The sequence below is a fragment of the Larus michahellis genome, chromosome 9 (assembly GCF_964199755.1).
Source record: "Larus michahellis chromosome 9, bLarMic1.1, whole genome shotgun sequence".
NCBI classification, from domain to species: domain Eukaryota; kingdom Metazoa; phylum Chordata; class Aves; order Charadriiformes; family Laridae; genus Larus; species Larus michahellis.
Genome location: NC_133904.1, coordinates 46293138 through 46317232, shown reverse-complemented (window position 1 = coordinate 46317232; position 24095 = coordinate 46293138). Strand labels below are relative to the sequence as shown.

Sequence of the window (24095 nt, the reverse complement as noted above, 5' to 3'; positions counted from 1 at the left end):
TGAGTAGGGGAGGAAAACTGTTGCAATAGTATTGCAAGGCACGCGTTTACCACCGAAAGGGTTTTCTGGAGGACAACAGGAAAATCATGACTGGATAACGCGTTGATGTGATGACAAATGGACAGTGTTGAAATTTTCTGTGAAACTGTCATGTTTTCTTAATCTTTCAATTCTAGATGAGGTTGCAGTTTTTTTGAGCCCTGCAGCAATGTTCTCGTTCTCTAAAAGGGGGATTTTAAAAAAGTGTGTGTTTGAATGAGTTTTGTGGGGAGTGAGTGAGAGGGAATGTTACTGGAAAGCAGCCGATCCGTACAGAGCTCTGTCCCAGAAACAATCTCATTGCAATGGGAATATGGGGCTTCAGTGCTGCATGGAGCAACTGGGAAGCAGAGGTGCTCCAAAGTCAAGCGACAGGGTGAACATCTGAGCATGGACGTGACTCGTGCTGCATGGAGAATGAGGAGAAAAGAGCTTGTGCTTTCTCTAAGTGGTGCGATGGGTTCAGCCCTCCAGACCAGCAGACTTGGCTCTTCGGGAGAGAGCTGAGCTCTGTATGAACAAAAGAGCAATGCAACCAGTACCGTGAGCTCTTGTTTCCCCACCTGTATTTCCAGACCTGTATTTCCACCACTGCTGGTCTTGACCTCGCTGGGAAAGACCCTCTGTGCTGTGCTAGGCTGAGGCAGTTATTTTAAGCAATGTCGCCCCCGCTATCAGCTCTCTTGGGCTTTAGCTTGCTTTTCCTTCTCCTTTCATCCTTGTTTTCAAAGAGAAATTGTGGATTTTGCACTAGGTGATGAAAGGCCCTGAAGTTCTGGGGAAGTCGAAGTGCCACCAGTCGGAAGAAGCAGCCGGTGTGTCAGTAAGCGCACTGGGTTTGCAAGGGGAGTTTTCTCAGGTGGGAGCGTTGCAATGCTTGATAGACCCAGAGTACCGCAACGTGGCTGCCACGGCTACCCAAACAGGGACTTGGCTGCCCAAGGTGACTTGCCCTGCTGTTCATCTGAGGTGGTGGGATGCGTGACCAGCCCAAGAAGACCACACTAAGGCAAGCAGTGACAGAGGTATGGAGACAAAGGGCTTTCCAAGGAAGGGCAGGCTGGTCACAACGCGGTCTGAGCGTATCAAGCACTCTCAGTCGACACTCTGCAGATGACGTCTGTCAGGTATTCCACAGCTGGGCCACAAAGTCAAAAACCAATTCCGTTCCGGTTGCATTGCAAAGCCACAGGCAACGTAGCTGTACAAACATGGATAAATAGCAGTTTTATACTGGCTGGACAACCGTGACCAGGAGCTGGTGATGTTAAACAAAACCTTTTCAAGGCAAGCAGTAAAAGGCAAGCTCATGAAACCGAGAAGACAACCATGAACTAGGTTCTCTGTATGTTTTGTATCTGCATGAGCTGTTGGGCAGCTGGACAACGCAGGAGAGGGACTGGATCATAATTCAGTGTGGGATATCTCTGGGAAAAAGGGCAGTTGCTGTGCATCTTGTGCAGCACGTGGATGGTGTAGAGCAGCGTGCCAGGGGGACAAGCTGAGGTTAAGGCAGATCTTCCCAGACCAGCACTTATGTTTACCAAAACCAGGCCTCAGCCAGCCTTCGTGGAGCCCCTAAAGGAGGAACTGGGAAGCTTGCAAAGAGCAACCACTGTGGTAGCAGTGAGGCTACCAAAAGCATCAGTAGCTATTGCGTGTGATACCCCGCAGGCAAAGGTGAAAATCTGTATTGCTCTAATAGCTGAATTTGTGAAGCCCACCTGTGACACCAAGTAGGAAATGAATACTCAGATGACATCATATATATGGGTCTTTCTTAACGCTAGGAAGTGTTTACAAGGATTTGGTTGGGATAATGGGTAACCCAGAACTGGTGTCATTGACCTGGGAATTCCTGGGAAGGGACTTGTACATCACATTTCTGTCACACAGGCCTTGAAGGAGATGCTCATTTTCACCAAGTTTCTGTTTCTTTAGGTGGAACAAAGGTCGTGTTTTCACGACTGTCTGCGCGCTTGTCTGGCATATGTGAGAGAATTGTGGTGTACCTGACTGCAGAGGGTCATATAATTAGCTTCTGTAGGCATCCAAAAAGTACTTAGAAAATCACAGTCTGTTTAGTCAGATCCGTGAGTTGGCTATGGTTGGACCAAATAAGAACGTCTCGAGTCTTGCAGTGAAAATTGCCTTTTTCTCTGAGTGCAGATGGTTCAAAAAGAGCACTTTGAGACCTTTCTTCTTCAGGTACCTACTTTTCAGCGGTTTGCTCAAAGCTTGGTACTGGATTTCACCCCCTTGCAGGCTAAAAATCGTATTTCGCCACCAGGAAAATTGTAGCAAATTTCTCTATCCTCTGGCGCAGTCTAGGTAGAAACATGAGTGTTAGATGCCGGCTCTGCGGAGCTGGTCCCTATGGAGTAGGGTCTGAGGTCCCATCTGCACATTTTTGGGGAAGCGGGGGTCTTTACTGTGCCACCTCTAATGAGCCTGAGATGAAGTAGCAGAAATTGCAGAACAGAGAGTCACACTGGTCACTTTGTCTGAGCTGTGATACTTGAAGAAATGATGCTTGAAAGCCTGTCATGTCCGGTGTGTGGAAGGAAGGCGGGTGCCTGCGGGGGGAAAGGCTGCAGGGAGCCTTGCCCGCCTGGCGCTGCAAGGGAGAAAGCAATGGCTTCAATCCAAAGCAGAGACACTGAAATAAATATATTTCATTATCATAAACCAGGTAATTAGCCATAATGTCTGGGACTTTAAAGGCTTTTTCTTCATGTGTTCTGATGCAAAAGTATGAGGAGTCCCTGTGGTAAGAAAGAAATGGGCTGAACTACGTGACTCAGGGGGGAGAAAACCAGCAGCCACGTCCCTGTCTCAGGGAGAGAAAGATGTCATGTACATCATGTTTGGGGAACTACAGTTCTTCGTCTTTGTTTTAGCTAAACAGTCATTTTTTTATCCTGTATAATTACAGCTTCAGGAAGTCTTGCATGTCCGGTTCAGAAAGTGGTCATGTCAGCAGTTTTATTTTGGGTTTTCAGCTTGTTACAGGGCATGTTCCCCAAAATCCAGCTTCTTTTAAAGTCTTTTGCATAGGTAGTTTGCTGGGACAAGCTTCTATCACCAGTCACGGGCCAGGGTGTGCAAAAGGTTGGTTTTAAATTACCTCTCTGAAAAGGGACTTGTACTCATTCTTTCAGTGACATTGCTTGGATTTCAACAAGTGCTTTTTTGTTTGCTTCTTTGTTTGCTTTCAGGCAGGACTCAAACATACCTAACGGCTTCTTGGAGGCGGAGTGGGCAGATGGGGGACAGGCAGCATGAACTAGTACCACTGGTACCTTCAGCAAAGAAGTCAAGAAGAAAAGGCAGCAAAAGCCACGTTTCCACCCCTGCTCAAAGATGTATTCTCCTGGCGCAGTTGTTAAAACTATAGGCTAAGGCATGTCTATTGAATGAATGCCAAAAAGTTGACTCAGTGACTGATTAAAAGCCTGTAACAGAATTCACTAGGTCAGTAGATTTGCTTTTATACACGTTTCTTACCTTCCTTCTCCTTTTGGTAATAATTAGCAGGCACATATTAATCTTGTGCGTAGCACCTATTGATAACTTTTGGATGTACTTTTCAAGGCAGCCCTCCAGAGCATACCCAGAACGTCTCCGGGATTAAAGTCCCTCTGCCGCCAGTCGTAAGTCACCTCCTTAGAAAACACCGTGTCTGCTTGCAGAGCGTGAAACACCATGACTTTTGCCCGTGAACTGGGCTATTGCAGCAGAAATGTGTCCCAAGACAGTCTGTGATGCTGTGAAGATGAGAGCACCAGGCAGTGACCATCTGATCATCAGTAGATGGTAAAAGCTTGTGTAACATTAAATGCGGGTGACTGTAGCTTCTGAACCTTTCCTTTCCCCTTGCACCTTCTCCATGGCCCTGGGAGGTATAACTGCATCTGTAGCTGCACGGCAAGAGGACACAATTTCTGGGCAGGTGGTAGAAAACGGAGCTTTTGCAGGGAAATTCCTAATGTAGTAAAGAGCAGGATGCTGTTTTTTTAATACTTCTCTGTCCATTTTCTGTTAAAACAGAAAAAAGCAGTAAAAGTGGCATCTGGTCTAAAAGGCTCAGACTGTTTGGCAAAGAAACTAGGGCTGGTTGTCTTCCTCACTCAGGTCACAGCCTGACCTATTCAGAAGGTGAACGGGGCTGTCCTCAGAGAGTCTGTTGCTGCAGAAGTTGGTACATGCGTGCGATGGAGGAGCTGAGTACCATCAGCAGGAGAAGACACTAAGGAAATGGAACTGAGCATCAACAGGTTGGTCTCTGCCTCCTGCTCCTGCGTGGTGGTAGGTGGGATGGTGCGCTCTCGGACCTGTGCTCTTTCATTTCTGGATGCCTCAGAGAGATGCTGAGCACTCCGCTCAGCAAATTCATCGCACACAAGTCAGAACGAACTGAGTTCGTGCTTCACAAGCACCTCAAGGTTGCTTTCCCTTGCTATTGGGTGCTTGACTGGGCAGTCATCATAAAGCAAATGTGGAAGAAAGCAAAAAAAAGGAAATAAAGAAACACACAATTATGAAGAAGAATAATAAAGAGCCCTAGTCAGAAAAGTCAAAAGAATGGTAGGAGAAGTGAGTGGGGAGAGGGGAACATGAAATGGAACTGGGAAGATCCTTGTAGTCTTTGTCCATCCTTTTTACCCTTCACCTAAGTCAGCAGTGAAATGGACTCGTGATATTTCAGAAAGAGGATCCTAGATGACAAAGGACAGAAGAAGGGGAAGTGTTCATCACTCGCATTCTGGTCCCAGGAGTGTGGGGCGCTCTCACAAAGCGCAGGGAAAGGAGGACGGACCTGCAGTTCTGGGAGGATGGGAGAAGTTGTGCGGATAGTGGTGTTTGTGATGGCTTTCATCAGCTGCAACGGTGAGTAAATGCTTCAATGTATAAGAACAAAAATCAGAGTACTAAGGAGGTAGGGAAAATCTTTTGAATGATAATGTCTTAATTTCTAAAAATTATCAAGTGTGGAAAGTCTTTAGTTTCTTGTATGAAAAATAGAGCCTAAGAATTCACAAGAGACTCCTTTAGTATCAGATACAACAAGGTGCTTTTAAGAGCAGAGCAAACAGGGCAATATTGGGCAAAAAGGTCAGCTCCCATGCCCCAAAGCAAGGAAAAAGCAGGATTGTTCAGGACCCTTGGAAAGGACCTGCGCTGGTGTGTTAGCTTCCCAAAGAGTCTTTGTGAAGCTGGAACGTGCATTCTTCTAGAATTGAATAATGCATCACCGATGCTCTACTAGCATGGTCCTGGGGAGAAGAAGAGCTGTGAGACTAGGTGCAGGCACACACGATTCCCCTTGGTCTCTCCTGATCTGCTGAGTCTCGAGGTGCATTAGGAGAGGTGATACCGGAATCTTCTTCAATTTATATGCCCATGAGGCATATGTGCCACTCCCAGGGCACATATGACACTGACACCGGCAGAGGAAGGTTTTGGGAAAGAGGAGAAAGGAGCTTTATCATGTTGTATACAGAAGCACAGCATTGCTACCGAGATTAAGAAAAACCGGCTGAAGTATGTTCCCCATTCCATCATAAAAAAAAAAAACAGCTTTGCAGATTTCTGGGATCTGCCTCTCGAGCGACTTATTGTGAGTGAATGCAGCTGAACATAACCAGTGCCTTTCTGGGAAGGAGGGGAAAAGGGGAGCGGGATAAGGGGGTATAGCTAGTGGTGAGCCAAGTCCAGCTAAATTCAGGTAATTTGCTACTTCCCAGAGGCCCTTCCCAGAGGAGCTGTGGTCTCAGTGGGCAGACGGATGGAGAGATTGGCAAAATGAGCCGGGTACCACCAAATCCCCCCCCTCTTCTCCTGTCCCCGCTTGAGTGCCTGGCAGGGTGCTTCTCTGGTTGGAGCAGGTACGATCCAAGAAATCGAGGTCAGATCTGAAGTTCTCTAAGGCTAAAGCAAAAAGATTGGGTTTGGTCCACTGCTCCTGTTCCAGGTCCAGTACTTCAGAGCAGATCCCTAAAGGCTCCTGCCTCTGTGGCACTTCCGTGACACCAGGACAGCTGGTGCTGGCAGGCTAGGAAGGAAGATGCTCAATTGCTTTAGAAAATGGGCCGGAATATGAGTTCATCTTTTTTTTTTCCATCATCATGCATTATAGGTAATAGAAATTCCTCTGATCAGCCTTCTAATCTCTAACATAGCCCTTTGGGTTTTCGCCTGGTCCAGCTCTGTTCCCCTGTGGTGGGAGAATTCACATGGTTTGTCTGGAAGACTACATCCCCGCTTTAAGAATTGTCATGAGGAGGAAATAAGTCTTTTAAAAAGGCTGTCTCGGGGATTTTTATTTTGCTGAGTTTCTCCCATTCCTTCCAATCAGCTCTCTCTTGGAGTCATCCCTGCTAATGTTGAAATTGGGTGTATACCTGCATATATATACATCTGCGCAGCTGCTCCGCAGGGAATCGGTGGATGTTGGCAGCTATTTCATGCACACGACAATGCAAAACAATACGGGAGAGAGGTTTAAACAAAATTGTGTCCAGATAAATGCACTGGATGGCAACCATACTTGAATTTGAGCGCACCAAATGCCTTGAGGGTATTTCTGAGCAGTTTTCTAAATAGCTTCCACCCTTCTTAGATTTTCTTGGTGGGAGTCTGTGAAAAGAGGAAGAAGAGAAATGGAAAGCCTTTAAAAACTGATATATTGAGGAGTTGCGTTTGACTGGGATGTGAGATTTGAAGAATGGAGCTGTGCCTGCCCTCTCAAAGTCATCTGGTAAAGGAAAACCAAAGCTCCGTGTCAGAAATGAGCCTCCCCTGTGCTCAGCCCCAGCAGTCCCCTCGGCTGTCCCCAGGGACGCAGATCCACAGATGGAGCGCCAGGGGAGCTGCCTAAAAAAATAGTGACGTTAACGAATGCAAACATGTTGCATTCATTGCTAATTGCAGTGGAGCAGTAAACTGACTTCGTTCATCCTTCCTCCCATGTAGAAGGTAGAAGTCAACACTGCAAGTGGTGTCAGAGCACGCCATGTCGGTGGGGGGGAGCTGCTGCTGGTTGACTCATCACGTCCAAGCGTAAGCAGAAAGCCCAGCAGCAGAAACAGGGTGTGAAGGCTACACCCTCCTGTAAAGGAGCAGGAATCAGCAGTGCTCCTTAAGGTCTTGTGAAGGCTGTAGCTGTGACGCTGCCAGCGGCGGCAGGATTTGTGCCTCTCTGTATCGAGAAGGAATTGAGAACTGGCAAGTGTCCAGAGAGAAGCAATAAAAATAGCCATGAGGTCAGAGCAACTGTTCACTTCCCTGTGCTCAGTGAGGTAGGGACAGGCCCTGGTCTAGCTGTCCGTGGTCTACAGCACATGTAAGATGTGGCCACATGCTGGCTTCCACCACCTAGTGATTCCCATCTATCCTAAGGACGTTCTCCTCTTCTGCTGCATTCTTACTTCTTTCCGTCGACTGTTGTTCCCTGCAGCCCTCCTGGATCTGTCTGGTGTCCACCAGGTCAAGGGCACATGGATGGGATCCATCACTTTACCATGTACCTACACGCCCTCAGAAGGTTTCACACAGGAAACGCTCAGCTGGAGCATGGAGCGAGACTACAGCACCTCTACTGTCTTTCGGAGGGATGATTCTGGTGACCACATCTTGTTGTCTCGGTTCCGAAGTCGGGTCGGCGTCCCAAAGCACAGCCCAGGGGATGCCTCGCTCCTGATTGAGAACCTTGAAATCCCTGACAGTGGACACTACACCTGTCAAGTCACCTGGAGGTCAAAAAATAACAGCTTGATAACAAAGGAGTTGACGACTATTGTCAAAGTTGTCAAAGGTAAATCCAGCAATGAAGCCCTGCTCTTGTGTAGCCCGACTGACCCACACAGCATGTAGAAGAAGCAGCTGGTGGGAATAGTCTTTCACACCACACCGTCTCCCCGCATCCAGGCTGGGTGTTGAGGCATCCTCCTCCCTTGCTGTGTTAGCCCTTCTTCTCCGCTCATGGGGCTGTAGGGATGGACTGGGGAAGGGGGATCAGTTAGGATATGCCCCAGTCCGGATCTACCGATGGGCTGCTTCAACCCGTGGTGCTTAAGATAACATCCAGACCCGGGTTAGGTTTTGTGCGGGTAGCCAGTATCTCTGTGGTTCTTGCAGCAAGTAGGACAACAAGTGGGTGTTGTACTAGCCAAATCTGCCTTCTCCCCTTCCCGAGCACCCTCAGCGTTTGCTGGAAAGAACTGGCTTACTGCAAGAGGGACACCCCCTCGACAGAGCGGGTCTTGTGCGATACGGCAGTAGTAATGGTGGCATAGCTGGTGTAAACCTGGCTTTAGGCACAGGTGAACTGAGCTTAACCTGAGCAGAGCGGTGCCGTGAGAGCGGTGCCCCTCTTCCTCCTGGGAAAGCACTGAAAGCCAGAGCAAGACCTGCCGTGGAGGAGGGGGAAGAACCTTCCCCACCACAGCCATGGCCAGCCTGACCTGGGCCCCATCTGCTTTGTCTTCCAGTTGCAGTGACCAAGCCCGTCATCAGGGCTGGCAAGCTGGGGCTGACGGTCCCGGCCGGAGCCAGGACCAGCCTGACCTGTGTGGCCAGCGGCTCCCCCCCCATCAGCTATCGCTGGTTCAGGAGCAGCCCGGGAGGGAAAGCCCAGCTCCTGAGCAGCCAGGCGGAGCTGGCGTGGGACAGCCTGCGGCTCTCCGACGCCGGGATGTACTACTGTGAGGCGGAAAACAGGGTCGGGGACGGGGCTGTGCAGCAGAGCGACGCCGTTGAGCTGAGGGTGAGAGGTGAGTTCCCAGCCTGGAGCTCCTTGTCTCCACCGCAGAAGACTGGGGCAGGGAGTTTCCTCTTTCGTAGCAGGATCAGACACATAACGCTGAATACGAATCATGTCTTGATTGCCGCCCAGAGAGGAAACCACAGGGGCTGGCATCCTCCCTGCTTCAGAGTGTGCCTGATCGTGGCAGGGGTCAGGAAAATGTCCCCTGTGTCCCTCTGTGATCAGGACTGTGCAGGATGGGTGCCTGGCTCTTGCGCTTGGCACGTCTTGCTCTTACCTGGCTTGTACTGCAGACAGGGTGTGGGGAAACAGCCTGACGACCAGTTTCTCCCGTAGAGTTCCCAGCCAGTTGGCAGCCCAGCCCTGGGACCGGCAGGCACAGCAGACCCCCGCCCACCCCCCGAGGCGATGCTCCCCAGCCAGTGCCCACAGGTAAGTGACCCGGGCTGCAGGGGAAGGGCTGCTCTCACCATGGGGCTCTGTGAGCGACGGAGAAGGTGAGTGAGACAAATTCACTTGACATGCCTTTTGGGCTGCAGGTCCTCTTTGCAGGTGGGATAGAAACAGTCCACCCTGTCCCCTGGGGGCAGCTGCTCAGCTGTGGGTAGCGGGGTCAGAGCCCCCGGCACAGCAGCAGAGCCAGGGCTAGAGGGACCACGTCCTGGGAAACCAGGGGGTTGCGCAGCTTCAGCAGGAGGTCACCTGGGGCAAGAAACCTGGCTTGGGGCAACAGGGAGCCTCGAGGTGCGGCTGCTGATGGTAAAGCACCCCAGGGAGTCACCGTAGGAGAGAAAGTCCTGCGGAAACCTGGATAAGTCCCAGTGACACAAAGCCAAAGCATTCCCTGGCCGTGCTGTAGCCAGCCACAAGAGCTGGTGCCTAGAGGTGTACCACGGCGGCCAGGACTTCCAGGGACCCGGGGGGACACAAATGCCACACGCTGCCTGCAGGACTGCTGGCAGAACACACACAGAACGACACGTCAGGGATAAAAATCTGGCTTGTCACTGCAAGTGCAGGTCCAGTGGGTGTTTTCTTTCCGTCCATCTCCGACGTGTTAGCCTGAGGGCATCAAAGTGGCGTGCTCGTCAAAACAGGGCAGGCAGCTTCAGGGCAGCAGTTATGTCCAGCCCAGGAGAGCTGTGCCATTGAGATCCAGCACTGGGCAGCTGGAGGGGCTCACCGGCGAGCAGAGATGGCTGCCGGCCCCGCTGCTGCTTTGCAGAGCTAACCCAGCCCTGCCGATGCCACAGGGCAGCTGCGGGAAGGGTTACAATGCATCCACCCTTGTGCTTTGGCAGATCTGCCCCCAGCAGCAACGCTGGGCTCCAGGAGGGATGCCGTTTCGGAGCGGAGGGATGCTGTTTCGGAGGGGCCTCCCATTGCCACAGGTGAGTGGCGTTTCATGCTGGAAAACACCAGATTTGCACTGGCAAGGGCAGGGTGATGAATGCTGTGCGTAGACCGAACAGCAAACCTGGCTGCTGCGGGGAAGAAATCAAACACCGGGTTTTCTCTAGGCAGAAGTTGCCCTCCGCAGGCCTGTCCGAGCGCGTTTATTGCCTATGCTTTGCGTTTCTGGCTGAAAGGGGCTGAAAACGCTAACCCTGACCTCAGCCCCGGCCTTCGCGGTTTGGCCAGGGTCTGGCTGCAGCTGCGGGTTTTGCTCGGTATAAATAAAGTGCGCCTCTTTAACGCTAAAAACGCTTTAAAAAGCGCGTTTCGGGGCGCTTCTCCCCGCAGCCCCCTGGCTCTGCTGAGGGCGGGCGGGCGCGGGGGGGCTGGGATGGGCTCACACACACACACACACACACCCCCGCCGCTGTCACAGCGCTGCCGCCCCCGCCCGCAGGTCCCCCGCCGGCCGCGCTGCTCCCGCACCTCTACGCGCTGGCGGCCGCGCTGGGCGGTGTCGCGCTCGGGGCGCTGGCGGCCGCGCTGCTGCTCCGGCGGCTGCGGAAGAAGAAGGGTAAGCGACAGAGGGGTGTGCGGGACCGGGACCGGGACCGGGACGGGGACGGGGACGGGGACGGGGACCGGGGCGGGGAGGGCGGCGGAGGCGTGAGCGGCGAGAAAGCCGGCCCGCGGGCGGTAGAGGGCAGCCCTGGTCCGAGGGGACGGGGAGGGAGGGACGGCCCCGACACCCCTGTCCCCCATCATCCCCATCCCCATCACCTCCATTCCCCCCATCACCACCATCACCCCATTAACCCCATCATCATCATCCCCACGACCCCCATCCCCATCATCATCACCCCCCATTCCCTCCATCACCACCATCACCCCCATCAACCCCATAATCATCATCCCCATCACCCCCATCAAACCCATCCCCAGCACCTCCATTTCCCCCTATTCCTTCCCATTCCCCCCACCACCCCCATCCCCATCATGTCACCCCCATTCCCCCCATCACCACCGTCACTCCCATCAACCCCATCATCATCACCCCCATCCCCACCATCATCACCCCCATTCCCCCCATCACCACCGTCACTCCCATCAACCCCATCATCATCATCCCCATCACCCCGAATTCCCCCCATCACCACCATCACCCCCATCAAACCCATCCCCAGCACCCCCATTTCCCCCTATTCCTTCCCATTCCCCCCCAACACCCCCATCCCCATCATCATCACCCCCATTCCCCCCATCACCCCCATCAATCCCAGCATCATTATCCCCATCACCCCCATTCTCCACCATCACCCCCATCAAACCCATCATCATCATCCCCATCACCCCCATTTCCCCCCATTCCCCTCCATCACCCCCATCCCCATCATCCCCCATCCCCGGCCCCATCCCCAGCTGTTCCCTTCTAGGAAAAAGCAGGGTGGGAGGGTTATTCCTGAAGGTGGGAATACCTGGGAGCAGCTGGTTGTTTGTTGGTTTTTTTTTCTGTGACGCATTAATCATATACGTTGACGCACATCTTTAATTCTTCTGTTTTTTCCAGAACCTGCCTATGAAGTTGCTTTGTGAGTACAATTTTTCACCTGGGACATTAAGATGACTTTGAAGGCATTATACTGATGTCTGTTTACAAAAAGCCTCTTTGCTCAATGAAAAGCCAAAGATTTCTTTGACTTGCAGGGGGAGGATCTGAATGCCTTGACAGTCCATTCAGTTAGCAGCATGAGGATATTAACATCTTAGTCCGGGATGTAGCGAGAGCCTGTTCTTTAATAATGTCAGAATGAGATAAAGATATTCTGGGTTCTTCACTCTGCCTCAAAGATGGGAAAACTGTTCTCTATAGTAAATTCCTACCATTATTTCACAAAGCAAAGGACAGGAATTCTCAGCTCTTCCCTCGAGATGAGTTCCTTCTATACATACCTTTCTCTTTAGGAAACGCATCCCAGTGCTTATCCAAGTATTATTTTGTGCAATTCCTATTTGCTTACAGTTATATGAACTTACGTTCTGCCCTGTCTAAACCTCAACCTCTAATCCCTTCATACTACTTTCCTATTCAGAGACGTACCTTAGCCTTCTGTAGCCTCACACATTGCTGTTTTCCCCAGTTATTACTGGGGAAAAGGCTTTTCTAAAGACTAGACTGTTCTGGCAACTCTTTTGAGTATAATATGATAATGCCATGAGAGTTTATGGTACCATTGTTAACTGTTTATTGCTTTTTTTTATGTGTGTAATTCTTCTAATGTTACTTTCTAGTATCTTTCAGAGCCTTCCAGGACCTCACTAGATTAATACAAATTCTGCTGTTCCACAGATTATGTGGTAGATCTTGTTTTTGACTAAGATGTAAACCAAATGGCTCCGGATTTAGTCGTTCTTCTCACTGATGTCTCTCTGTTGTTTCAGCTATAGCACTGCAGATGTCACGAGGTTGGAGACTGACATGGAAGTCCCTGTTAAATGTCTACAGGAGGAGACAAATTCTAAGACTGAAACGGCCAATGACACTTTCACCATGAAAGACAATCGCCGTGGCAGCATATGCATCAGGAAAAACCCCGAGTATGAGAACCTTGTGACTGCAATGGAATCAGAATTTGAAACAGAAAAAAATTACTAGAGTATCAGCTTTTCCACATGAGCAGCCGTGCAAGGCTGCAGCTAGTGAGTGGTAAACCTCTTTACCAAAGGAACCTCTCCTTCCTGTCTGCCTTCTGCTCTGATAAATATACCAGTCTCACCGCTTTCTTTAACCCAGGGGAACTGCGTAACCTTCTTGGGCTTTGACAACTGAGGGCCTGCCCCTTGGTGCAGAAACCCTCAGCCACCTACTTTTATAGAGCGAATAATTTCTGAGCAGCCTGAAGGACCAAGGTGAGGAAGAGATGATCTGAAGGGCTGGAAACACAGATGTCTTTAGCGTGAAAATCAAGGTGCGGCTGGGTGCAATGCTGCTCACCAGCAAGGTGTACTCTTAAGTGCATGTTCCCCTGCTAGGACATCCCAGACTGCGAGGAGCCAGGGGTTGTGCTGGAAAGGGATGTCCTCTGGCCTTTGCAGCTCAACAAATACTGTTTGGACATCCTGCTTGTCTGCTTGTCCTTGAGCCTTTTTTGTTAGAGCGTGGTAAAGGGACCACAGAGCAGGACTGATGTCCCAGGAATGTCATTTTTGCTATCAGACTGGAACGCATTGACAGAGGAAGGGGGAATGTCCCTGTAGGTGAAGAGCCTCTGAAATGCAACCTTCTGTTTTTCTCCTGGAAAAGCAAAATTGGTGTCGAAGCATTTTGTTTTTACAGTGTGGGGGCCAGAAGCATAGTAAAATAGAGATAAATTTGAGGCATTTGGAATAATGATTGAGCAAGGGATCTCCCTGGACGCGGGGGATTCGCTCTGTGGGACACGAGTGAATCTGTCTGATTGCAACAGAGATATTAATGCTGGCCCGTGTTGTGGGCATGCTGTGAGTGCTCACGTTTGTAAAATGCCTTGAAAAGCGCTGGATTAGCGCAACGTATTTTCTTTCCCAGGGCAAATACAAAAGGCTTCAAGGGATTTTGTTGCACATGAATTCTGACTTCCTTGGTATTTCACCATCCAGCGCCATCATTTTTCTGTTCCCTGCTAATTTATGCTTTTTCTCGGTCTTCTGATGTAATTCTGCAGAACGGGCAGGGGTACAGTCATGGCCACGGTTTGTCTTGGACGTTTGACTTGGGTTTGCCTTTTGAAGAGGAGGGGACAGGAGGGGGCACCAAGGCAGCCCACACCATGCTCCTGGCATGACTAGACCTCACCACAGCCCCCGGAGCTTGTCGTCGGGGTCCTGGTGCTGCCTCCACGTGCAAAGTCACAAACCCGCAGCCGCCTACTTCTGCAGCGAGAGCACAGTAAGGCACAGTGCTCCAAACAGTGACGAGCTCAGGCTGGGGCCTGGAGATGATTGAAAAACCCTAATTTCAGTGAGCTGGTTGGAAGCATCGGCACCTGAGCTGGGCACTCTTAGGGCTGAAGGTTTGCCAGGAGCAATGGGGGGTGCTTTGCAGATGCGGGGGTGGCAAGAAATGGGGTCCATCTCCTTTAGTTCTAATGGGGAAGAAATGCCCTTGCTCAGCTGGAGCATGTCAGGGCTCAGCGAGAGACACCGACCCCCAGGGAGGATGCCTGAAGCGGAGGGAGCCCTCTGAAGGCAGGGGAAGTGAGGAAGCACCGCAGATGTGTGCTCAAGAGGCTGGGGAGAGGAGGGGGGGGCATTGTTTTCCTTCTCTTCTGGTGCTTGCAGGCTTTGGAGCTGTTTGGCCAGTGTCTCTTCTAGATCAGCCATACTTCTGCTGCTGACTGCTCTAAAATCACAAGATCATCTTAAAAATAAGAAGCCCACATGCCCTGCATTGGGTTTAAGACTCTTCTTGGAATGTGCGTTTTGGCTTCTCCTTTTTGCCTGGTGTTTCCTGAGCTACAAGGTTATGCTTTGCATTTCCAAAGTCTTCCTCTCAAGCAGGAGGGCCGAACCGTATGGTCTGTAGTTCAAAACCCGTCACTTTCATTAACCCTGGATTTTGTGCAGTCCTAACGAGGAGCCCCCAGGCTGTGAACCCTGTGCTAACGGGGTGCAAGCTTTGCTGCGGGGTGTGCAGTCTGTCACTGCTGCTTAAACCCACTCCAGGGCACTCCTGGATCTCTAGCAAAAAATAAATAAATCAGAAGAAAAGTTCCTTTTTACTTGCTTAATTGGTCCTGCCTCCAACTAAAGTGTGTTTCCTGCAATACCCTCTGTTACTCAACAGCCTGGTTTGCTTCCTCATTGTTAATGGTTTGCATCTTACATGTACTGGTGGTGCTGGGGTGCTGCTGCAGCGCTCTACCCTCCCTGTCTGTCGCAGACCTCCAGGCAGCGTCCCTCTGCCCTACAGGCTTGGCGAGCAGACCAGGGGCAGGGAGGGGGGGGATGCCCCCTGGCTTTAGCAAAGCAAATTTGTTGGGAGAGTTATTGGCTTTTATTAAATCAGTCAGTGCAGCTGGGGGAGCACGGGGAAGCAAATGAGCTCTGGGTCACACTAGCCCTCCTTCTTGGCACTGACTCGGACCCACGTGGCTTTTGTCTTTGCTGCCATGGATCTTCCCTTCCCAGGTCAGCAGCCTAACGGCAGCTTCACCTAACTTTTTATGGCCCGAGAGCTGGGAAGAAGAGCCTCACTTCTACATTTAGTGCCCTAAATTACAATCACAGAATCACAGAATGGCAGGGGTTGGAAGGGACCTCTGGAGATCACCCAGTCCAGCCCCCGGCCAGAGCAGGGTCACCCAGAGCAGGTGGCACAGGAACGCCTCCAGGCAGGTTTGGAATGTCTCCAGAGACGGAGACTCCACCACCTCTCTGGGCAGCCTGGGCCAGGGCTCTGCCACCCTCAGGGGAAAGAAGTTCCTCCTCATGTGGAGATGGAACTTCCTATAGTCAAGTTTGTGCCCGTTACCTCTTGTCCTGTCCCTGGGCACCACTGAAAAGAGCCTGGCCCCATCCTCCTGACACCCACCCTTTCAGTATTTATAAGCATTGATACGATTTCCCCACCTCGGTCATCTTTTTTCCAGACCGAAGAGACCCAAATCCTTCAGCCTGTCTTCTTCTGGACATGAGGTGGTTATCAGGCGAGATCAGAGAGAAAAGTCTTCCGCCTGTATTATTGGTGTTTCATAACCACCGCAATGGGCAGGGACGGCTGTGTTGCAGTGTCAGGCAGCTGCGCTTCCCGGGGGAGGCAGGGACCTGTCCTTGCAGGAGCTATGGCAGTGCCAGGCCCCGCTCCAAGCACTGGTCTGTCAGGTCTCAGACCTGGCCAGGTCCCCTGTCCCAGCTGGAGAGGAGAAGAGCTGTGCCTGACCAAGGGCAAGAATTGCAGGGACCATTCGCAATGTGTGTGAGGGGCTCTCGTGCATTGTACCTGGGGTGAGGTTCTTCACCCCACCCAGCAGTGTGTTTGCTGTCGCCAGCACATACGCTCCCAGAAGCTGGCTTTGGAGACGCCAGGCTGGAGCTGGAGGCAGCTGCTGGTGTCAGCAGTCTTGGAGATGGTGCCAAACAAAAGAAATGAGGGGAATGGGGAGCTGCAGCCGTGCTTATGCAGGGCAGAAGTGTGTGGTGCGAGGTCACTGCTGTGTGGGAAGGGAACTGAAAACTTTTCAGCTTCCCCATCCTCACCTCAGCAGATCCAGGCCCAAAACACAGGACATGCAGCTCTCTTTTACCCCACCTCCAAGTGCCATCCTCGTTAATGTTCAATAAGCCTAGTGTTTTATGCAAAACTTTTCTGCCACTATAAGCTCCTAGCTCCAGGGAGCTTCCCTCATTGACTGGGTAACACCATGATTTTTCCAACTTTTGATTCCTCCCAGCGCTGATCTGCTCTGAGAAGGTCCGGGCAACTTCCTCAGAAGACCTGAAGCCTGGGAGAAGCTGCAGAAGAAGACGGCAAGAGGAGTTAAGACAGGGGTAGCAGATACTCCAGCTGGAGCAGACACGGTGTACCTCTTGTCGGCACTGCCTCTAGTTTGGGCAGCAAAACAACTTTGGTCATAAGCAGTGGAACAGTGGAAACACAAAAAGCCTCTCCCTACTGCGAGGTTGTTGTTTCTCCCGATGCAGCAAGTGTGTGAGTATTATTTTATTTATATTTTTGGTATGTTTGGTAGTAAAACCTGTTGGAAACATCATTTTTCTTCTGACAGTCACGGAGGGCTTTGCTGTGTTGTATCACCGTCAAACAAAAGAACTTCTCCTTTCCTCGCGCTGGTCACTCACCCAGTGACGTGACTCATCTGCTGAGCGCCAGCTCTGCTCCAGCACAGAAGGGAAACCTCAGCTTCCGCTCCGAAACTACACCACCTCCAAAAAGCCACACTATTTCTAGTGGCCAGCGCAGTGTCATGAGATTTGCAGCTCCCCTTGCTTCCGAGCAACTGAAGTGGATGGACGATGGAGAGGGCCTGTTGGCTTTTACGCTTGCTGGGTTTGCGCTGGCCTTCAGAGCCCTTCTGAACCTGCCCTTCTCAGCAGAGAGAAGGGAGAGGAAGTCTCACAGAAATTTGCCCCACCCCAATTTGGTATTTGCTCTTGTAAGAGAGGAAGGGGTTAACTTTCTTCCCCTTCCCCCCCCTCCCAGCCATCTAGAAGGAACTAGGGGCTGGGGGAGTCATCTAAAAAGCAGAGGGGGAAGCCGTACTGAAAGCAAAAACTGGAAATGCGTGAGAAAACAATGCCGAAGAGCATAAACGAACGTTTGGCTAGCTGTGGTGGAGATGAGTTTAGGTCTGTTGAAACCTTGAGGTCTGCAATGGCAGAAAGGATTGGGGTTGACACAGCTGCCTGCCTGCTACCTTAGGGATCCGCTGGGGACAAAACAAACCCTGAAATAATAGACTTTGTTCTCTTTTGAAGCTGACCTCAGTGATAAAGATCAGGGTGATGCCTGTGAGTCATGAGTAGGTGCTTGAGAGAGACCACGGGAGTGTGAGTCATGAGGAGTAGGACCATGTTTGTCCAGCAGTGCACAATAAGCCCTACTGATAGGACCTATTTGAAAAGCAGAACACAATTTGCTTAGGCAATGACACACATTCATTTGTCCCAGCTTTGTACAAACTCCAACTTCTTCAAAATATGTAGCAAGAAATAGCTGCAACAAAAAAACCCGAAAGCTTAGTACTGAAGTTTATCAATATTCTCAGACACTGCAAAATTTGCTGGTGGTACTGTCCTAAAACAAGTCGGTAGGGGCTTGGGATTTTTTCTTAGTTTCTGAGTTTTCAATATTAAATCTGTCCTAAAACAAGTCAGTAGCGTCTTGGGATTTTTTTCTTAGTTTCTGAGTTTTCACTGTTAAATGCTCTCAGAGAGTTTGATTTGTCAGACTGGGCTGTGCACTCCCCTCCCGTCATCCCCCTCCCCCTGAGATATCTCAGGCTGCAAATCTGATACGCTGCAAGTCAGTTATTAAAGACGCTTACCAATCGGTAGATCTTCAAGTGGGATGATTTAGAGGGAATTACTTTAGCTAGACAGCAGAAATGCAAGGAAAGCAATAGGCAACCTTGCTGCAAGTGCTGACTAGGAATAACCATCCAAAACCAAGGAGCCTCCTCCAAACAACAAGGCTTCGAGGAGAAGCGACGGACTCCACGGCCTAATTTAAAAACAGATGGAGCCAACATGCGTTTTTCACTGGCTAATGGGCTAGAGGGAAGTTAATCAGCAGCATCATTTGTTTGTACTCCAAATAAAAAAAGATTCTTACATGTTCAAAGAAAACATTTGGTATTATGGATAATGCTGCCCTTACCCGTGATGTTGTGATTAGAGCTGCCAGAGTTCTTGTTAATTGAGCAGGATTATTAGTTAACAGCCGGCTAGTTAGTGCTGTGGAAAAGAACAGCATTGTCTTTGGCCGCACGGAATAAGGAGGACACAATTCTCTGCCTTCGCAACGCAGAGGAATTGTACCAGCACCATTCCTGTACGGATTTGCCGTTAGGAGGAATACCCCGATGGGCGCCTCCGAAATCGGGGTGGAAGAGAAACCTGGCAGCACAGGATGGGAGGCAAGCGTTCAGTAACCATGGGATGGGTGGTTCAATACCTCGCCGGGTTTATCGGAGAGAAGCGGAGTAGGGGCAGGAAGGAGCCGGTGCCCGGGGTGTGCCGCCGCGTTGCTCAGCAAATGCCTCACTTGGGGTATTTGACAAACTGACACTCTGCACACTGAGTGTCGGACTCAGCTTGTCAAATACACGCAGTGCTGCACTGCACCTCCCGGGGGCGGGGGTCGCAGAGGTCTTCGCCGGAGCGCCATCCTGCGCAAACGGAGAGGGAAAAGAAGGGCTGAAGCCGCTGTTAACTTCAGGGGCTTTTTCCAGTTAGCAAAAATCATCATTATCCCTCCCGCATTTCCCCCCAGCAATGCTTTTCTTTGGGTGAGAGAGACCTACACAAGCAGACGCCGCCTTCTGCTGAGGAAAATGTCCACTATGCGGAAGAATGTCCACTCAATGCAAAAGCTGAAGCTCCGCGGAGCTGAAAATGATGCCGAGAGCTCCAGACTAACGTTCTGCCTTAGATATACGGCTACATTGGTAGCTTGAAATATTGACAAAATGTCCATGCAAACACTCAGCCATGCCATTTGGGTACAACATCATGAAGACCAATGTCTCTCTAGACACACAAAGACTAGACACAGACCCAGAGATCCCATTGCAGGGGAACAATTTCGCACTGGACAGAGATGAGGGCACGATAATCTAACCGACTTTTCACAGCTTTCATTTTTAACCTGCTAAATTTAAACAAGTTGTTTGGGCTTCTCACATTTAATTCCTTCTCTTTAGGTCCCTGTGGTAACTTGGCATTCAAGCGGTCACGCATGCCGGAGTGTCCTTGTGTCGTAAGGTACTTCATTTAAGCGCCCAACTCTAGATATGTGAATATTTCAGTTGTAACCAGTCTGACAGATCCCAAAGAACATGGGATGGGGCCTCTGTATTCAACATTGGTTGGTGGCTCCACGCATGCCAAAGACAAAATTTCTATTGGCAGGAATAGGCTCAGGGTTGTACCTCTTATTCTCCCACTGATAGCTAAAATAATTTCTTTTTTTTTACCTAGACCTAAGACCAGAAGAGGCACCTCTTCAAGCCTGTCTAAAAAAGAGGTACAGCTCTGCCCCTGGGCATACATGTAGGTGTTCGTCGTTGACTCCGTTGGAGGCAAAGTCAGCTGCCGAAGCCCAGTGCCAAAGGCCGGTGCCATTTGTGTTTCTTTTTGCAACAAAAAGCAGCCAGAGCAGCCTCTTGTCCCCACAAACCCCAGTCCCCATCTCTGCCTGCCAGCAGATGCTAAATGAAGACCAGACCGCCACACAGGCAAACAATGAACTTCAGGAATGAAGTGAAACTTTCTCTTCTGTTGTCAAACTAACCCCCTTCTCCTTCATTTCCAGCACGCAGAAAAAGCCTCTCCGGCAATAAATGGAGGTTTCCACCCCTATACGCTGACATAATCTGGCCTTTAAGGGTGAACATATCGCACACACACACTATTCCTTTGCACAAAGACCAAAAAATGCCATTAGTCCCCTTATTGTTTTAACAAGTGTGTGTATTAAATGCAGAAACGCACCTAAAATTAAATAACAAAACGTAAGAGGAGATATTGCTAAGTATTACTGTGCTCTGGGTCCTTCTCAGATGTTGACCGTTCAGCATTTAAGTCTAAAAACAGATTTGAAATTCTGACACCGTGCAACTCTCCCAGAAAAATTCATCACGGCTCCTAAACCGCAGCCATTCGGCATGATGCTGTTTTAATGTCATTCATATTCTCCGCAGGCCAGCCCCAGCCATAGCCGAGGTGTAAGCACGGGGCTTTCAGCTTCCTTCCCCGTCCCCTGATTTTAATTTCACGTGACCGGCAGCACCCGTTTCTGAGAAAGCAGCTGCGCTATTTTTAGTATCAAAATGAAAAACTGAAAAGGATACGTTAACTATATTTTGGAAGGTAGACCATTAAAGACACAAAAATAGAATTCAGCTGAGGTATATTAACAAGCATCCTCCAGCGGGCAATTTATTAACCCTTTTCTACCTCTAACTTCTGGGACCCTAATTTATACAGATGATCTAATATTCCACACACCGAAATATACCTGGAAAGGGCAAGGTTTTTTTCATGTGAAAGCACAAGATAAAAAATGGTAATATCAAAGACATATTCTTTACACGTGCTCTGAAACCAGCAGAGAGTGAAATAAGATTTAACAGCATGGGAACAGCTACAGCTTTAAAGATAAAATCAGTTTCTAGACTGGGTTACTACAAAGGCTTTGCAATTCTTACCTTCCCCCTGCCCTCCGCATTAGGCCGTTGGTGAGATGTAGATAGTGACCAGTTCTTTGTTCTGGCTCCTAATTCAGAATGAATTTTCAGCCATGGCAGATAAAAGAATTATGTTGCAAGGGATAAGAGAAGCATGTGTATTTTGCGAGCATTAGCAAACAGTGTTAATAAGCTGATTTGAGATCAGCCTAGCAAAAGGCATGCTGGTTTAAGCACAATTAAAACTGATTTGTGTTATTTCTCTCAAGCTCTTGCACCACTGCCGCGATGCTCTCTGCAGCACAAAGCAGCCAGGCACCGGCTGCGGGAGAGGGATGCCAAGCCATTTTCGGAAACTGGAGCCTTCCCTGCATTTTGTCACCCTTGTGCACGTGTTTAAATGTAGCCAAAGATCCGGGTTAACATTTCTTAATCCAAAATACTCTGATCTATGGGTTTTAGCAACAGACGAGTCATAAAGACACCTGGGTCCTTGCCTCAAGTCTGTCTGTCAGTGCGGTTGGTCAAATTACTCCTCTTCCGCATCGAGCTCTGCTGTACCATGGAAAGTAAAAGTTTTTTTATCAAGCTCCGAATTGTTTGCACGGTTGTTGCTGATGTTAATAAAGCAGGGACGCGCGCTCTCTGCCTGAAAGCGATTTTCAGTGAGATTTAGACACCACACACTAATGAGAGCACGGGGGTAAAAGAAAAATGAACCTGTTGTCCCCAAAAGGACTCTCAGACACATCGAAGTGTGATGGGGAGGCTGCACGAAGAACGACCGAGCGGGATCTTCAGCAGGTATCAGTGACAAGACTCCCCTCAAATTCAATGCTGATTTTTAACAGTGGAAGATCTGGCCTTGAGTGGCAGAGAAAAAAAAAGTAATAAACCAACAAAAAACCAAGACAGCACTGCTTCTGCAATTGTAGCTTAAAATAATCCCCCACTGCGGCTTTCGGAGGGGAAAAACAGCCACTTGAAATGTTGCTGTCAATGACTGATAAGAGGAGGGTACGCAGTGGAGATAATTCTATCAGCAGATGGGAATGGAGCTTGCTACCCTACCCCATCACGATAGGATCTGATCTGAATGGATTTGTCATTGTCAGAGCTTCTGGTTTCGAGCTGAAGTGGGTATTTCCAAGTAAAAGCTCAGTGTTATAAAACAGACTGAGCAATCAACTGCATCCTCTGAGGGGAGAACAGAACGAGTTCTTCTTCCCGCATTCTTCACTCAGTCCCTTATCGAAGTCACAAAAACCTTTGCCTTTCCCCCTCTAAGCTGCATGTCGTCGCCCAGGTATTTTTACAGGCCTGTCAGATCGCCCCACAACCGGTGATGAAAATAAGTGAAAAGTAAAATTATTGTATAGACTTGACTCTAAAGCTAATAACAGTGTGCATAAAAGTGTGGCTGTGTGGTTTTCACACGCTGAGCAGCAGTGCCCCACGACGCGGGCTGCAGCCATTTCAAGACCTTATTATGCCGGATTTGAACTGCATTCAAGGCCCCCTCTGTTTTCCACTTAGTGAAACCCAAATCACAGCCTGGATTGAAAGCAAGAATCCCCACGGATCTGTGGGCAAGAGGGCCTGCTGAACCGCTGCCCATCAGTTACCTCGGGGTGTGCTTCTCCTAGGAGCTGGAAGCCTTCGTTATAAAAAAGCCAAACCCAAATGAAGCTTTGCTCGTGGCAGACTTCCACTGGATGCCGTCCTGCTCCTTATAGGATACCTTCCTGTTCTCCCAGCCCTGCAGCTGACACTGCTGGGAGCTTTGCCTGACAAATGTTGGAATATTTGGCTCAGTAAGGCTGATCTCATCTATCAGGCAGGCTCCAGCAAAGCCTGGAGCTGCAGCCCAAAGGGCTTGCTTCATCGCAGGCAAGCCGGGCTTGTGTACCCAAGCAGAGTTCTCTGTAGCACATCTGCTGACTTGGATGAGGCAGTTAACAATACAAAAACAGAGGAAGAGGCCAAATGGTGCAGCCAGTTAATTAATAACTCCTGCTCCTTAGCTGGTAGGTGCCAAAGCAGCTCCGTGGCTGCCTGCTCTGCTGCAGGGAGCAGCTCCAGGCTAAGGATGCTATTGCTGCTGACGAGGCCACGCTCTGCTTTCCAAGAGGGCTCATGTGGGCAAAGAGGGAGCCGTCTCGGTGGCACACAAATCACTCATCCCCCAGCCTGAGCAGGGCAGCAGCAGCACAGGGAACCAGCTATTGTGACACCCTTGTCCCCATCGTCATTAAAAGCAGGAGGTGTCAGGCAGGAGGTGATGCCCTCTCCCTCCGGCTCTAGAGTGACTGGTATTTCCCTGCCCTCCTTACCCTGGGCTTCCAGCTGTCTTTAGGCTGCAGTTTACAGGACAACGTGGTGAGCAGCCGCCCTGTCCTAAGGAAAGCGCCTGCAAACTGTGATCCGGCAACTGCGGCAGTTGTCCCAGCTTTGGAGAGGACCTAGGTGAGAGAGAGCACAAAGTGCTCCAGTGAGGACCCAGACAACTATGGGAAGCATAAAACCAGCCACGTGTTCCCACTGCTGCCATCCGTGCCACCCTGTCACCCCACCAACCCTGCAGCCCTGCATACACTGATTTTTTTTTCCCTTGCTTTTGTCATAAGACTAAAAGCAACCCCTCCTTCCTCAGCTGGACATCCCCTCTGCCTAGCCCCGCTTCACCATAAACTTCTTCTCCATCCTGCCCTACGAGTACCAACTTCCTCTTCAAATTTGCTCCAAAAAGTGAAAGCCGTAATTCAGTATTCTCCCCCGTAGAGAAACATGCCCTGCTTCTACCGAGAAACCACATGGTTTCATACCTCCTACCCTGACACCCGCCACCCGCGCCCTCAGCATCGCTACCGGGGGGGCACCACCACCCACGGAGAAACGCCAACGCCGTGCAGGTGCCCTTGTTCCGCGTGGTCTCCGGAGGCACCCAGCCGGCACTCACGGACCTGGCCCCCTCCTGACACAGGGTGTTCAGA

At 50.2% G+C, this 24095-nt stretch overlaps 1 protein-coding gene across 1 annotated transcript; it reads left to right on the top strand.

The window, feature by feature from the left end:
• Positions 1–3106: 3106 nt before the first annotated feature.
• On the top strand, positions 3107–14963 carry LOC141748661 (uncharacterized). The gene is made up of 12 exons (XM_074601073.1): positions 3107–3150; positions 3258–3513; positions 3634–3855; positions 4174–4316; positions 4748–4929; positions 7499–7855; positions 8532–8813; positions 9143–9238; positions 10108–10197; positions 10659–10775; positions 11769–11790; positions 12641–14963. The coding sequence occupies exons 4-12, from the start codon at positions 4297–4299 to the stop codon at positions 12852–12854; spliced, it is 1380 nt and encodes a 459-aa protein (XP_074457174.1). The 5' UTR covers positions 3107–3150; positions 3258–3513; positions 3634–3855; positions 4174–4296; the 3' UTR covers positions 12855–14963.
• Positions 14964–24095: the final 9132 nt, after the last annotated feature.